The following is a 17,732-nucleotide window of genomic DNA, read 5'->3' on the forward strand; positions in this document are numbered from 1 at the left end:
TAACAACAGTATCTACCTCTATTTGTAAACCGTTTTAGAAAGTTGTTTTGAAACACCACTTATTACTCATTTATGGAATTTAGTATCTCCTTAAGTTTATTTCAAGTAAGAAAAGGAAAAAAAGAGGAAAAAAGGATCTTCTATCCTTGTACTAACTCAGCCTGATCCAAAGGTGACGCAGTGCATTGCTGATTGGGCATTACACCAACAACTAAAAGGATTAGAGCCACTCCACAAAATCTGATCAGCCCTGTATGGTTCCATTCTTTTAAAATAAACAGTCAAACAAACAAACAAAGAAACCCCAACAACTCAAATACCACAAATATCTCAACAAAAGCAGATCCTCCCTGAGAAATCGGGCAGGTCTTTTTCTTCCTTTGCACAAAGGCCATTCCAGGATTTATCTTAGGACTTGGAGCTTCTTTCAAATGCTGGAATCAGTCAATTCCTTTTTCAAATGAACCTGAAAACAAATAAGACTGGCTGGACTCAGCCCTCCTGCCTCTTCAAGAGCAAAAGAAGCTACTACAAGGTTATAGAAAGCACTTAACATGTAATCACTGAAAACCCATATGCAAATATTTTTGGGAAATGCTTTTCTTTCCCTAGTACACAGCTGACATGCACAACATGGTACCTTAAAATTTACTTGATGCAAATATTTAGCATATGGATAAGCTGTGCTGTAAAAACAATGTCACTTCTTAAGCTAATTGTTATTTGTAGAATCAAAAAGGGGACTTCAGGTTTCTATTCTGCTTGTGACCCCTGCTATTTTAAAACACCTTTGATCCACAATGCAGAAGGAAGCCATTCTGTATGACTTAGTTTGTTAGCGAAAAAGAAACAATATATGAATGATCTAATACTACATATACATATTTTAAAGTTTCTAAAATTTGAATGCAAAAGCTGCTGCCTCAGAAATAACAAGCACAAATGTGATCATTTCAGAGCACTCATTTCAAAGTGAAGCTTTGAAATGCTTAAAACATGGCTTAAAACTTCAATGTAAATGATTGCGGAGTACTGAAAATATTGCACATTACAGATAAAATCAACTGGAAATATATTGTCTGTATTTCCCCACATTCTAGGATGTATTTTTGTTTTCTTTTATCAAAAAAATCAGTAATAACTTTCTGCAGAAAATAAAGGATTTGTGTTTAAACAATGGCACTATTGCTATTACACATTCAAATGCTAAATGAAACTGCAATTTCAAGCTCAGATCAAGTAGTAGGCTACCTTGAATAGTTCAGCTCAGCTCCCAAGTTGAACATATACACACACAGTTTTCACACACAAAAACATTTTCTTCATGTAAAAGAACACAACTGCTAGTTTATATACAGGTGTTGTTTTTCATGTGGCAGCACATGACAGAGACACAAAGAACACATGCTCTGGGGTTACGCAGCCTATGATGCATCCATTCACTAAATTAACCAGCTCCTTTGGAAGGTAGGTGGAATCCTAGATTTCAATCAGTGGTATTGTATAATCAATGGATATACAGATGGTATATGTATAATCAGTGGATATACAGATGGTATGGTATATCCAGGAGCTAATGTAATTTTTATATTGGAATAAGGAAAGGAAGTCACTCACTCTATCCTGAGCTCACAAGATGGACTCCAGTGGAGCAGATCTCCAGAGAGATCCTTCCCACTGGCAGTCAGCTCTTAAATGGGTCTAGGAGAGGTGGAGCCAGGCTCCACCCCTTCCTGCAGCACAGGTGCATTGCCTTCACCTGTGCTCAGGTGGCTGACTCATTGCTCACCTCAGGTGATTAATCAGAGGTTCAGGCCATGATTCAGCAGCCCGATACAGGAATACAGAGTGATAATGACCAACTTACTATAAATTTTGGATCGATCAAAATAAGCAATGGTTGCTTACAGTTTAGTCTGTAGAACCATCTTAAATCGACCATTTTTCTTCAAACTTACCACAGAAATAATGAAAACAAGAGTAATTCAAGACAGAACCAATACTGCTTCATTCTGGGCTTCCAACTCCTAGATTTGATGGTGCTTTAGTTTTGAGATTTTGCTCTAACAAAGCTGACATAGTAACAAACAAAAATTATTGTGCTCTTGTAAAGATGGCATCTAATGAAGACAGACATCCAAGAGGACCTCCAGTAAAGATCTCCTGTCAAATTGGCTCACCTCACCCCTTTGAGTCTGAAGGCTTCCCTTTTACATTTACATTTAAATAGTGTGTTAAGCCTGCCCAGACTACATATACAGGGGGCTGGGTGCTCCTACACGCAGTCACCAGGGAGCTGGCAGATCCCTAACCACAGCAACAGAGCTGGCACCGCTGCCCACACCATTGCACCACCGCGCCAGACACCGCCAAGAGCCTGATTCAGTGTTTCAGCAGATTTACAAATTCTGCTAATGGAGTAAAAGCATGCCCTCCCCCTTCATTTTTCCCTAAAAAGCAATATACTTTTAAAAGGCTAATGCAATCACAAGCATTATGTCAATGAAAATTACATGCTGGGTTTATCTCTGTAGGTATCTGTCAAATGCAAAGCACACACAACATCTTCAGCGTAATAATGATGTTTTATCATTTTAATTACAAACACTTTGAAAAAAATCCCTAAAGTGTACCAATTCGGGTGGTCTGAATTAACAGTAGCTTGATAGCCCAAGGGTAGCAAAAATAGATTGAGCTACCAAATTTCATAGTAGTTATAGCAGCTGTCTTCTTGCCTCAGGGAACCTGGGTATTTAACAAAGCAGACAGCTTGCATTGGCATCTGATTAGTAATGTGTGTATTGTTGGATGGAATATGCGCGGCTCTTTTGTTTCGCTGTTTGATTAGGAATTTGTAGAGCAGAGGTATTACTTAGCTTTTACAGTTCAGCTTCTGTATGTTCACTTACAGGTGCTGCAAAAGGATATTTCCTTGTTTACCACTTGCTGCAAGTACGGAATATTGTCTCGAAAGTGATCGATGAAACATGACAGGATTTAAATGTCAGGCTCAGACTCCTCCCCATTTCCGTGCCAAAATTTTGTTGAACCAACTGGGTAAATATTTCTAATTGGGGAGAAAACTGAGGAAGGTGAAAGCCTGTTCTTACCTCACCATAAAATATACACATTACTTGGAACGAAAAATTATCTTAAAATATTATTTATTCCACTTTAATTTAGGGGGGAAAATTTCACAAAAGAAGCCTCACAGGGAGAATCCAACCATTAGGGCTCGGGGAGAGAAGAATTGATTTTTATTTTTCTACTCCTCCAGTAGCCTGACAGCTTGGATAACCACCAAGAGCAAGAGAAGCTCTAGATCTGATTAATAGGAGAAATCTTAGTTAACATGCTTTATCTAAAATGGCTTGATCTCAGGGAATAACCTCAGCTCAAACAACAATATTACTGTGAGCTTTGCGTTTCAACTTCACACAGCCCAAAAAGACCCCCCACGTGGCTCTTCTCTCCTTCGTTCTTTAAGTATACATCACAAATTATTGGGGCTTGTTGGCAGAGTTCAAATCACTGAACTCATTGCAAATAGTCTACTTCAGCTAGAAGTACATTCTTTTACTCTATCAAATCCATCTGAGGTAATAAGACTTGATGTTTTATTCAACAGAGCTAAGGAAAATTGTTGCACAATAGGTTAATTCAAAATGGCAGCATAGAAAATGCATCTGTCAGTGGGGATCAAATTACAGGGCAAGCTCCTCTCAGTGCTTAGAAAAACAAGTCTGCAGTTCTACAGATTATGTGCATGTGTGTGTTTAAAGGGGTGGGAAAGGAGCTAAATATCTGAACTAACCTCCAATTAAAGTCAATCATAAAAACAGCCAATTTAATGAGTACGAATTTCTTTGGGTAATTATAACACCAACCACTTTTTTTCTCCCTCTCTTTTAAATCTGTAATTCTGCCTTCTTGTTACTGCTTGCTTTGTCATTAATCGCCTCAGGAACTTGATTTCCTAGCAACAGACTCTGCCACCAAACGTTTGGCTCCTGTTCAACATTTTCTTTGTGAAAAATGGCACTGCTATTGCCGCCTGGCTGTTGCAGCGGGGCTGGCTGTGTAAGTGCTCTAATAATGCATTCTTCTAAAAAAAATAAAATAAAATCACATGATAAAAGGAGCAATGACTGAGCGTCACTAATTACTGTGCTGAAGAAGTTTATCTGCAATTTAAAGGCTACTGGGGTAGGAGGAGAATGACAGGAGATGAAACATTTATTCTTCATTTAAATAAATGTAATTAGTAACAGAGGTGAACATTCAGAAATAAATATTTTTACTATGTTAAACAGATTCTCGCTAATTTTCTATTACACAGAAAGGAAGTACAATCTGTCTTATAATCTCATGATGCACTATTCTCCATGAAGTACCTGTGTCCATCTTAAAGTAATGACATTCTGAAGAGCAAAGTATGCAAAAAATAAAAATCAGTTTTTGAATTCAGTTTCCCAAGTTACTTGAGAAAACACTGAGAAAACTATCTATGCATGAGCAGTCACACTTGAAATGGTAGTGTAAGGCACATCCAACTCTAAATACATCACAGAATGACAAACTATCATCAGTAGGGAAACAAAGGTTTGTGGGTTTTTTTTTCTTCCATTTAGATCAGTAACTAAAACCTGGGAATTTCTGTATTTATGCAAAATTATTTTCTTCCCTGTATAAGTTTAGAAGAAAGAAAATTGGCAGATTTGCTTCCTGCTTAGATAGAGAATCTGATCAATTTCTTTCTAAATTTGTCACACATCTGTAATTCCCAGCAAACGCAATTCCTCAAGATGGCGGTTTTCAGAAAGGCAATGATATCTGAGAGGCCAGTAAATGATGACCCAACTAACTTGCTAGATGCAGCTTCATCTTTATGGCAAAGTAAGACATTCAGAACTGTGTATTTTCCTGGCCATAAAACCAATTCATTATTGTGAGAAATAGTTTTGCATGTCAAATGACATACATTCTGATGCTAGAGCACTACAGCAAAAGTTATCAATGGTGTAAAAAAAAAAAAAAAAAAAAAAAAGCTATTGTGGAGTTATTCAAACAAATGACTTTTCAGGGGATATTTTGATTCCTGCCAGTGTCTGTCTCCCCCATTTCCCATGATGCACACACAGACCCAGTGCATTTCAAAGAAAAAAAAAAAAAAAACTATCACAATCCGTTGTAAATTATCATACTCATCATAGCAGTAAATTACAATAAAAATGCCTTCATTGCACATGCCTCTGAAAGGAGGAGACAGCACAAAAGAAATTTCATTTATACTTACATTGTTATAATAATCAGTATTTTTTCTCAAGTAGAATAGCCAAAACCCATGTAAAATACAGTAAAATGTTATTTAAGCTTTGCTACACATTGCTGACTTTGAACTTATGTTTTGACAGACTCGTGTTGAAACCAGATAATTCTGCCATCAAGCCCACTACACCACCACAGCATCTCTCTGCTTAGATAAGCACTTAAGTATTAAAAGAAAATAAATATAAAAATACCACAATATTTGCTGAAACATACCAGAGTGCTTGGAGATTTAAAAACTTATACTCCAGCAGTGCTATGTTGAGTTCATTATCACATGTTGCAATACCTAATATTCCCTATGTGAAACATAGCCTAAGACCAGAATACATGCTCTTGATCAGAACTATCATTAACATCAAGTTAAACTACACTTGCCATTGACTCTGAAAATACAAAAGAGATGCTGAAGGTGGTGGATGTAATTTAACTGCAGGCAAACAAATCTAACTGGTATTACAACATTTTATACTCAGTGCCGTGCAATTGAAAGACATCACTATTGAGAAATTTCTATTATTTGCTGCACAAAAGTAGTAAAAAACAATAGTTTAAACTTCTACAGATTGTGAAATAACAACAGTCCACATGAAGATGACTGAATGAAAGCATTGCCTTCTCTGAGTAAAATACTGTAGGATGATACGGAAAGAGAGCAGCCCAAAATTCAGCTGCATAGAAATAAGTCTTAGGACTACAAAAAAGTTTAATTGCTCCTTTAGTCTCTACCTACAACAGCTAGTGCAGAAACAGGTTCTCAGGCATTGTAAAAGCAAAAAGCAAACAAAAGTGAACATAATGCAAACAATGAAGTGCAGGAACAGTCCCAAGTCCCTTTCATGAACGTAGAGGAGCGTGAACATCAGCAATGCCATATCAAAGTGTATATAGATACTACCAAAAAACCTTTGAGACACATCACATATAAAAATATACACAAACACCAACTTTTTAGTATATAAACTATAGCCACAAATTCAAAGACAGTCTATAACCAAAAACCTACTAATTTACTTTGTATTACAAAACCATATCTTTCACCAGCAGACAATCTGGTTGGTTCCCTGTAAAGATCTGATTGATTTGGGGAAGCTACTACAGCAGTCTGTGGGAGTGTTTCATGCATCTAATGACTTCACATGAACGTATTAAACAAATGCAGGCTTGAGTAAAGCTAAATAACTGGGAGAAGTAAGATGACTAACTGAAACAAGAGCAAAATACATCCAGAAGCACCGCATTTACAGCAATAGGGCTCAAATACAGACGGAAAGTGAAAATTCAGCTGTCTGTATAAGGCAGTATCATTTGTTGCTGAGAACGTTTCACAAGATTAAGCGCAGCATTTTTTATAGAGGAAAGCATTTTTTTCTTTTCCATTTTCTTCCTGTTATAAAATGACAAGTGCCAAATTTCTTACTAATATGGAGGTGCTAACTGGAGTCAAAAGACAACAACTAAAATTCTCCTTAGTTTTTCTGCTATCTTAGGTAACCTTTACCAAGCAATTTATTTATTTATATAAAAATCATACACAAAACACAACTTGAGATTATTTTTATGCCAGGTTGTGTCCCATTCACAATTTCAGAATCAGAACAACAATGCTTAGTGCTATCATAACCTTCAATTTATTCTGAAATAGGGGAAATCTCTAGGAAAAGATTTTCTAGGCCCAGTAGGAACTACATAAAATCCCTAGCAGCAAATTCTAATCAGGCACCAGCAGTACAGCTAGTTGATCCACAACAAAATGAATTTGACAGACCAGAAGATACAATGTCAATGGCAGAAATTACTGCAAGTATATGAATAATATCTGGAAAAGGGAAAGAAATCGCATAGAGTTTGACAGTACATGTAATCTACCTTAAGAGACACAACACCAAGTAATTTTAAGGGATTAAAAAACACTTTTAAAGTTTACTGTTTTTGCATAAGCTAGGGCAGTCCTTCTGCATTTTGCTTCTATCTGTGATTTACAGGGTTCTATTCTTTGCTGTCTTTCTCCAATTTGTCTGCCGGATCCGATTACCAGATGGCTAAAATAAAGGTATTGTGTTCATTCATGGTAACAGAAGTTGTCTTTAAGGGTTCTGTCATGGGTTCACTATCTTTTCCTTTGTACCTACCCCCTCTGTGAATTGATTACATTTCAGAGCTAAGTTTCATCTGAGGGCCATTCTGCTGAAAGCTGCATTGAAAAGCATATTATCTATCCTAGCAAGCACATACAGATGACCACAGGATATCTCAGACTTGTCCTAAAGCAACAACTGGCCTACTCTGCCAAGAAAATAGCTTGTTTGATAATCTCAGAACAAGGATTTCCAGAAAAATTATCTGTCACTAACACATACGGTAATGCAATCCGGGAAATAGGTGACGCTGGGATAGAAAGACGGAAATAAAAAGCGACGTAGGCACAGTGCAGAGCCAGAAGAGGTAACAAGACTCAAGTGCAGACAGACACAACAGTGAGCAAATTAATGACCGAAAGAGCAGCAGGAGTGCTAATTGTTTGTGATGTGGATTTGTTTAATCCCATCGACCACTACAAACCTGTGAGTAAAGAAGTTAGAGGAAAAAAAAAGTGTTCAGCTGTACATGCTCTCCTTTATTTTACGTTAAGGCACATGTGCAATCTGTAATCTGAAGTGATAACACTGTCCTAGAAATCTCTTAAATGAACCCAGCCTTGAGTGCAATTGCTACTGGTGTGAACCAGGTTCTTCACCCAGCAGATATCCTCTTGCAAGCAGATGTTTTCTTAATATGAAGTCAATTTAGCAAATACTTAATATATTAGCACTTGGGTGTTATTTATCCACTAATACATGTACATTCTGGATTTTATTTTCCAGATAATACAATAATTCTAAATCTCTTGGTCATAAGACAGGGTATCACCCCCCAAAAAAAACAAAGCACTTTTAATACATATAGAAATCAGTAGAAAGCATTACTGAATCAAAATTAAAGGGACCAAATGGATAGAACACAGTAGACTGGCTTTGGAACTAAAATAAGATCAAAGTTATATCTTAAGGGGAAAAAAAAAAAGAAGAACTTATTTTCACTTTATGTAATTTTTCTCAGTGTCCTAAAGCATTTCCACTAAGTTTATTTATTTATTTATTTATAATCATATACCGATAATTTGAGTAGTAATTATATATAAACACAGTAATGAAAAATAGTAAATAAAAGCTTTGTGCAGCATGCTAATGTTTCTTCAGGTAACATTCATTTTGCTACATTTAACGAAACTTTTAGATTTCCAGTATTTTTTACCCAATAGCATTAACTCCTAAGCATAGCATTTGGAACAGGATGAGGAATAATTATTGAAAAATAGACATAGAACACTTAAAAAACAGAAATAAAAAATGAGCAAAGCATTAATGTTTTGTTTTTTTTTTTCCATGAACTGCAGCACATATGGCAACAGCAGCAGGATGTATTTTCTTTGTATACTGAGAAGGTTATAAGTATTTTTTGACAGTTTATAAAGGGGCAGTCTTGGCCGTACACAAGAATCAATAACAACCATGTAGAGCCTACAGCAGTGCAAACTAACAGGCTGTAGGAGACATTAACACTAGCTAAAAGAAATAACTCTATTTTCAATGAACTTGTTCCTCTTGGATAATCAATTTTTTACACTTCTTACCAGCTGTTCCCACATAGCTCAGGTAGCGGAATGGAAGCAGCTGTCATACAGAATCCATATATTACATGCACATTATGAGGTTTTAATCTGTCATACATGTTTTACGTTTGTTAATTTTGGTCAATCATATCAACTTGAGAGCAAAATCAAAACAAATCCACTGCTTCTGTTTAAGCAAGATGTAATTTAAACAAATGCAGTAATCTGGCTTGATTCATTCTAGAATGGCAAATAAATATTGTGAATTTACTAATGTCCTATACTTAAAATCTCTTTATTTCAGAAATAAGATTTCATCATTTAAACCAGTTTACACCACCATCCAAATTCAAGAGGTTTATCACAATCATTGTTTCTGAAATACTGAGTTATAAAGGTGCCATAGTAATTGCTATGGAATAAATAGCAATTAAGATTGTTCACACAAATAAGCTCAAACTGTTTGCAGTGAATAATTATGCTAATAGTGTTTTTCTACATCATTTGTGCATCCTTCACAACAATTTACAAGTAAATGTGAAATGTAAATTTGATGCACGACTACAAAAGCTCTGAAAATATATTTAGTTGTTATAATTTTTCCCACTAATTCAAGAAAGCACACAACTAAATGATTCTTAAATGTTTTTACATTTAAATTTAAAGAAATCGTGCTATGATGAAATTGGAGCAGACATTTTCTTTCATGTTTATAAGAAATCATCCTAAATCCATGCAATAGGCATGGTTGTTGCTTAAATCTCTTTAATGCCATAACTCAAACTTTCAAAATTTGAAAGAAGCTGAACTTACTGCTATGTAATAAACTTTGGCTTTTTCCACCAACTTCCAGTTCTTCTCCAAATCAAGATGCTTTTCCTTCTTGTAGCAATTAGCAGCAGCAAGGTTAGCTACAAGTGACCTAAAAGAGATTAAAAGCCTGGCATTAGATCCTCCTTAACTAATACTACTGCAAATTTCTCAAAGATCAAAGATCCTTACAGGAACATAAAAAAGAACAACAGAAACACAATAAAATGGATATACTTCGTTGTTTCATAATAATTCCTTTAAATGATATTTAAAATATAATTTTATTAAATAATATATTTTAAATCCATGTACATAGTTTACATAACACTATTATATATTTTTTATATGTTTTTATATACAGACACACACACACTTCCACTTGCTTACTTTTCATTTGTTTTTCCATTTCATGCTAAGTCCCTCTGCACAGTTTAGTATCTGCAGGTTTCTGCTAAATTTTTTTTCCTGGTACCTCCTAACATGCAGATTAGAGTAGCCAACTTCCTTTATGTTCTACAAAGTGTTTTCTGTCATGAGAATTAGCAAGGTTTTAAATATGTATACGTCGTGTCATTATCATTTTCCAATGAACAGTTATATTATTTTAAAAGCCGATTTGAAATTTTTCCTTGGAGTTACGTTTTCCTCTAGCAAATGAGTAAATTACTACCTGAAAAGGAGACAGGGCTTTAGACGCTCAGTTGTAAAAATCAACCAAACAAAAAACAACAGCAACAAAAAAACAACCCAAAGGCAATAAACAAAAAAAAACAACTTTAGTTTAGCTGTGCCCTGCTAGAACATTGCTAAAAGCTCATTTGTGCTTCATTTGTTATGAATATTAAAACACAAGACAGGGGAAATCAGCCATAGATGTTATAGAGGAACTCCTAAATGCGGGTCATAACAAGACAGTTATTTACTACTAACTTTCAACCCTAGTGAAATTATCCCATGATATTTTATTGTGAGAAAGTTTCTAGACTTAATAGTGATGGAATGCACCTTTAAAATTAAATTGCTGCTATGATATTTAAGCACAAGAGCCCAATAACGTGTAGTTGCAGATGCAATGTACATACTGACAACTGTCCACTTCCCCAGCATGTGTACACCTGATGCTGTATGTATCACCCCTTACTACACAAACACTGCTGTAAGGCAGAGACACAGGGCAGTGTGGAATGCTACAGGCTGCTGCTACCAGAGCTTGTTACTGCCTCCAGACTGAATGCCGTGCACAGGTGTTAGGAGCTAAGTAAATGAGGAATTCTTGAAAATGTTCCACCTCGAAACAAAACAGCATCTATTCACTAACTCCATTTCTTTTTGTTCCTATTCAATAAAAAGCACACATCACTGGCAGTTCTTGTGAACTGAACAGATAAGGTATGCCAAAAGTAAAGCAAGGAACCAGACTAACTTTCTGTATATATTAAAATACCCAGCACAGATCTGTTTTGTTTAATACTAGGAACATTCTAGGGCCTTCTCTCTTTAATTCTGAAGTCCAAAGCCAAAGAGGACTAATGTGAGCATGGAAAATAAGACTAAGTATCCACAGCAGTACAAATAATGTGGTAAGAAGTTCTATTCTTGATGTTATCATTTCAATGACAAGAAATCTACAGAATTCACAGGAGAAAATCAAGCAAGTTCCAGGAAGACATGTATAATTCTGGTAATACTTTGAAAATTAAATTTATAAAGCAAATTAAGCCTTCCAGCTTAATAAACTCTTAAATATCCATTAAGGCCCTAGCCGGAAAAATTCTGCCTCCGTGTGTTGCTAAGTGCAAAGAAGTTACATTCCACAAACCTTAGCAAAGACCCTGTGTTTGCTTTCACTTACCACAGATTCCTGAAGCTGTAAGCCTAACTCTCAGCGGTTACACCTAACAGTAAAGATGCCCTGCATGTGAGGCATAATAGAAGCTTGCTTCACTGAAGAAGCTTCAAGCTTTTCCAAATTAAAACTAAGCCTTAACAGAAATAGGTTCAACATGAGGAACACAAAGAAGGTAGATGTTTGTCAATTAAATATGATAATTGGAGGCAGTTTGAGCACTTCAAGTCTGCAGCTTAGTGGAGACTCCATGCATGTGCTACTTATGAGCAGAACATACTAACTAAAGCTGCAGATTATGACAGAGCATAGGTATTACTTTAGAGTTTAATCATTTGTTACAATTTGCTTGAAAAGTTCTGAAAAAAAAAAAACAAACAAAGCCCTGGAGTATTGCTACGCAAGAGAGTTTAGAATTATACTCATGAATTAGCTTAGAACTCTTCTGCAAAAAGCTTGACAGACTTAGCAGAAAAAAAATATTCATATCAGGTCATCTGAAACAGAAACACACACAGCCACTTACTGGAAAATCCATGAGTGCTATTTATTAGTTCCGAGATCTCAGAGAGACAAGAAAGCTGAATTACTTGAAGAAGGAAGTTAGCATATGTCCCATGAGGATGAGATTAACCAATAAATAGAGCTATCAAATGCAGCCAGTTAAAGAGATTCTTACAAATTGAAAAAAATGGTGAAAACCCAGTATGATCAGAGGGGAAAAAAAAGGCTCAGAATAAACTTTTTCTCATTAATAGAAAGGAGGCTGCACAATAAAGACTCTAGTGGCATCTATCAGCTACTGTTTTCCTATTCCCTACAGGTGAAATGAGTCTCTCACTTTCCCTGTACACTCTCAAGTGCGTTCTAAAACAGTGACTGAGATAAAGAAGAACCAGAGATCAGATTTCTGGTATTTGTGAAAAGATTTGAGATTGAGAGAAAAGTGTTTTATGTTAGCAAAGCAAAAATGCTGCTTAGTAAGTTAAAGAATTGCTTGCAGACATATTTATGAATAAGTTTACCTGAACTTTGAAATTCCATTGGGATCTGTGGCAAAATACATACATATTTTTTCTGAGTTCATGATGTACACCTCTTGACAATCATTACTTCATTTTCCCCACCAAGTCATCTAGGAAGTGACAATTGCTGTAATGATCCATGCTTAGACACTGTGTGACCACACAGAAAATCACAGAGCACAAGCATCTTTTACTGCTTGTCTTCTCTTTGAAGAACTAAGTATGGAAGATGAAGAGGAAACACTGTAGATATAATTATTGCCAAAAGTCCAGATAAATGAATGAACTTCCTTTTTCCTGAGTATGAACATTCTTTCCAGAGAGTATGACATTAGGTATGACGTTAAATTGTGAGGGACAGGTTGACAAGCTGGAGAACAGGGCAGTCTGCCACTCAGTTGATCTCTAGAGGCTTGGAGAAATGGGCTGGCAAAAAAACTTGAGGGCAAATGCAGTGAAGAAACTGGGATAGAATAACTCCACGTAACAGTATATAGTCATTGACATGTTACAACACCTTTGCAGTAAAGGACATGGATATCTGGTGGTCAACACTTGGGATATGAGACAGCAACAGAAGCTTTAAAAATTGAAGAAAAACTGGTGGCTGTATCTCCCACTTCTCTGCTGTAATATAACTGCAGAGGTATATCCCTTAAGGTATATTAGCATCATCCAACCCCAAACTGCGTGCTAGGCAGCCCGGTGTTGCTTCAAACCAGTGCTAATACTTCATAGAAACACAGAATCGTAGAATTGCTCAAGTTGGAAAAGACCTTCAAGAGGTCCAACCACAACCTAACAGACTACTGTTAACTCTAACAACCCTCCGCTAAATCATATCCCTGAGCACCACATCTGGTTTGTCATTCAAATCCAAATATTTCTAACAAGTTTTGCTCCATACATCTGTATCTTAAGAAAACATTAATGGCTCCTAACCTGTTATCACTAGTGATGCAGGCAGCACAGGTTCCTGTTGGCTCTTCACTCTGCTCATAGTAATGGGCATCCACATGAGCTTCCTCAGCCTTCTTCTTTAATATTTCTCCAAATTTATCTTTGCCAATGCACCCAAAGAAAGTTGCAGCTTTGTATGGGTTCTGAATCATCCACTGCAGATTGACAGAAAAAAAAATACAGATAGTTAACAAGCTTGATATATCATTATTTGCTACTTTTTTTACTCACCGTATGTGCCTAACAGAGCACTGTGGCACGTACCAATCCTACAGAACACTTCTGTGCCAGAAGTAAAAACACATGAAGTATACTGAGGGAGGAAAGACCAGCAGCAAGTGAAGAACTGACCCTTACAGATTCTGCTGAGTGTTTAATAGCTAATAGAAAGCTTACTGAAATGGATAAAGTTCATTATAAAATAAATTTGAAATACCTTGTAATAGCAAAAAGTTCTTTAGGTCCAAAGATATGCCCCACGCTTATATTTAACCAAGTAGTAAGGTCTTTTAAAAAGAAACTTGAAGAGAAGAAAAATAAAATTTTGAGATAAGAAAAACAGTATTTGAGAAACCTAAAAAAAACCCAACATTTTGCAACATTCACAATAGGTATACAAAAACTAAACGGTGCCAGAAGTAACTATGATTCTACCATTTAATTATACACACAAAAGGAAATGTTTCCCACTCACGTTATTGAGCCACACACAAAATTATCTATCCCATATTTTAATAAGAGCTGTACTGTCACTTGAATTGTAAAGAGCATAGCATGTATATACATTGCTAAGATACCTTACTATTTTATCAGGTTTCTCTTTTATTAACGCAAAATATCTTTCAACTGTTAAGTTTGCTACTAAATTAAAATATAACATTTATCAGAAAAGAAAAAAAAATCAAGTGTGAACTAAAAGATAAATGTGAAGAAACAATCACAGGCCCTACCCTGCTGGAGATGAGTCAACCAACTGAAGCCATTATAATCCACTCTAATTATAGTCAGAAAGCTTATCCACTCAATCTATAGTATGAATTAAAGGCTACATCAATTTACTGCTACACTAAAGCCCTACTTGTAATTGTTTCCTAATCAAGATTTAAATAAACGATAATGTCTCTATTACAAATCAGCATTAGTGGTAGCTGTGGGCTGTAGAAAGGTCAAGCAACTGAGTTACAAATACATGCTTAGTCACATCTTTATTACTTCCAGCTTCCAAGGAAAAAAAGAAATTCTTCAGTCATGCAAATTAATAAGGCAAATGGACAAATGTTGCAGAGCCTCCTTCCTGCAACCACTTAATATATTTCAAGTTTAAGATAAAAGAATTCTGTTGCCAAATGGTGCTTCATTCCATCTCTCATTCATGAAATGCACAGCACATCTATCTGCACAACTCGTGATTAATTCATATTAAGCAATCCCCTAACAAGGGAATTAGCTATAATACACTATTATTTTAAATGCATTATACAAATTTGCACATTATGCATTTAATATGTCTTAGTATGAATAATATTTTATATTTGGAGATATGGTTAAGAACAGAGTATTTAGCAAGACTAGAAATATCGTGACATACCATAAGGAAAAATGGAATTCCCATATTGGTAAGTAGTTGAAGCTTTGTGTCCTATGTTGAAAAGCATGCTTTACCCTCACTAATAACAAGAGTTAACAGAGGTCACTACAAACAGCATTTGTGAAAGCATCAGCTTTCCACAAACCCCAGTATTATTCCAAAAAAGATTTCAAAGTGCACCTTAAGCTTATAACATTTTATCAAATGATACAACTTTTCCATATTTTATATATGAAGTCTGACAACATTTGGAGCAGTAGCAAGTAATATTTCACATACATCTTTGCAAAAAAAAAAAAAAAAAAATCCTGTTAAAATATCACAGTTTTGGCTACTGGCAGCAACTCAATTTGAATTCAGATGTGATGCATGCAATATAAGTAATTGTCACAACCCTTAATTTAAACTCAAGTAAAGTTACCCATGTGAATCAGAGTTGCGATATGGGATATCTTGAGATGTACCTCTGCACATTGTGCAGACCACAGTGATTCTGTACATAGCCATGATTATTCGAAATACAGGGATTACCTGGTATATAGATATTCTTTTCATTTGGACATCTGAGCTAAGTTAAGCAACACTGAGGAAGATGGAAAAGCACTTCAGCAGCATTTCCGGAAAGACACTCTCTTCACAGATATCCAGCTACAACTTTTCTTCCCTTCCCTCAGTGAAAATTCCACGTATCAGCAAAGACAAAACACGGACGTGACGCTGCAAACTTATCAAAACTGAACTACAGGAACATATCTGTGGCATTCTGCTAGTTGTGCCTAACGGGATAAGCCACAGAGAACACATTTCATGCGTAAAAAAAAAACACGAGACAAAATAACATCTTCAAGGCAGACTTCAGAGTATTTTCTTTTGCATTTGACATAGGACTGTAGTCTAATTTTAAATATACTGATATGGAAAAAACAGACTTCTGTGGACCTCTTCACACATCAGTATAATTATTCTTATTGCTCGTAACATTTTGGCTGAACACTGTAAATGGGAACAGGGACTTAGTCATCAGAAGACAATTACCACCGTGAAACAATCATGCAGTATTACATCCAAGATCAAATGAAGACCAGTAACAAACTGCACACATTGCCAGGTATATGGTTATATAATGTGTAAATTCAATTTAGAGATTTATGTGGATAGAAGATTTAATTGAATGAAAAGACTCAAGACAGAAATGGAAAATGACCCAGCTCAGCAGGCACTAGCATAATGAGTTAATTATCAAGGGTTTGGCTAGGTAGCGAGGCAGCTATTAACTTACTGTATTGACAGTCTGGTCAGGAGAGGTTGGCACCTGGCCACACCAAGAATCTTCACCATTACTCATGGGAATTTGAGGCCATTTTAGGCCCAAAGATGGAAGTGTCAAATGTAGGAGCTCATCATGAAGGAGCAAGACAGCCTTAGGTCACAAGAAAGCTCAAAATCTAGAGTGGTTTATGAAATCCAGCTTCTTTCTACATTCTGAAGTTTTCTTCTGTCAGTGCAGCTTGGACATCAGGTATACATAAGGGCAAGCCTTGACCCTGTCACTTCAGATAAGCATCCGTGGCAAAGGAAGGAAAGGGGAATTAAAACACCTTTCAGATATTCTCTTGAGTTAAACAGATAGCATTTTCCTTGTATTTTTGTCGTATGCTCTCTGGTAAAAAGCAAATACTAACTTTTTTAAGACCATTTTTTTCTTGACTCCTAAGACATAATTCTGTATTAAAATTAAGATGATCTCATTGCCTCAAATTACCCATACCTACCAGCACCTTCTTCATTATGTTCAAAAACTGAAGCCAACACTGAAAGAGGCCAGCACTGGCTACTCAAGGAATCACTGGACAATGACAGAATGCTTCTCTCCTTATTTTCGTGACACTGTCATAGGCTCACAGAAACAGGAGTATCTGTCTGTTCGAGTGTCTTCATGATCAAAATTAACAAGTAAACTTCTTGGCATGCTGAAGCTACCAGAGAAGCTTAAGAACCTTTGTGTTCCAGCGAGTGGGTGGCAACTGCACAGAACAGCAACATCTTTTCTTGCAAGATGTGAACATGCTAAGAAATCTTGGTAACAAAACTTATGAAGACCGAACCGTGACTTGGTAGAGCAGTTTGGAGTTAACTATCCCACTCTCTTACATCCTCGGACTCAAAGATGTGGTACTCCTACTTCTCACTTCACTTGATTAGAAAATAGCTCTGGAAACAACTCTTCCTGGGTTCCAGAAGCACTTCAACAAGCACTAGGAGTAACTTGACTTGATCAGCTATTCAGTGCTGCCTTTGGAGAACAACAATCAACATGAGCTCAACAGATTACCTGAATTGGTGTCTTATACCCACACAATCAAAAAATGCATCTTCATGGTACTTGGAAAACATCAGTGGCCATAAAGAATTAAAAAATAAAAATAATAAAAAGAAGCAATTAGAAGAAAAAGAGAGAAAAACAAATTCTTTGATTTTTATTTCCCAAGTAATTCTATTTAGCTTGAGAACACCACTTGA

General features: G+C 36.0%; 1 protein-coding gene across 4 annotated transcripts in view; it reads right to left on the bottom strand.

The window, feature by feature from the left end:
* Nucleotides 1-17,732, bottom strand: part of ADK (adenosine kinase) — a 269,976-nt gene that overhangs the window by 133,458 nt on the left and 118,786 nt on the right. For all 4 annotated transcript variants that reach the window (XM_085229904.1, XM_085229903.1, XM_085229901.1 and 1 more), the window contains 2 exons: nt 13,607-13,779; nt 9,794-9,902 (listed from right to left, as the gene is read on the bottom strand). In XM_085229904.1, the coding sequence (XP_085086030.1) occupies nt 9,794-9,902; nt 13,607-13,779 (282 nt within the window). The remainder of the gene's footprint in view (nt 1-9,793; nt 9,903-13,606; nt 13,780-17,732) is intronic.

The sequence above is a fragment of the Meleagris gallopavo genome, chromosome 8, assembly GCF_905368555.1.
Source record: "Meleagris gallopavo chromosome 8, MGAL_WU_HG_1.1, whole genome shotgun sequence".
Taxonomy (NCBI): domain Eukaryota; kingdom Metazoa; phylum Chordata; class Aves; order Galliformes; family Phasianidae; genus Meleagris; species Meleagris gallopavo.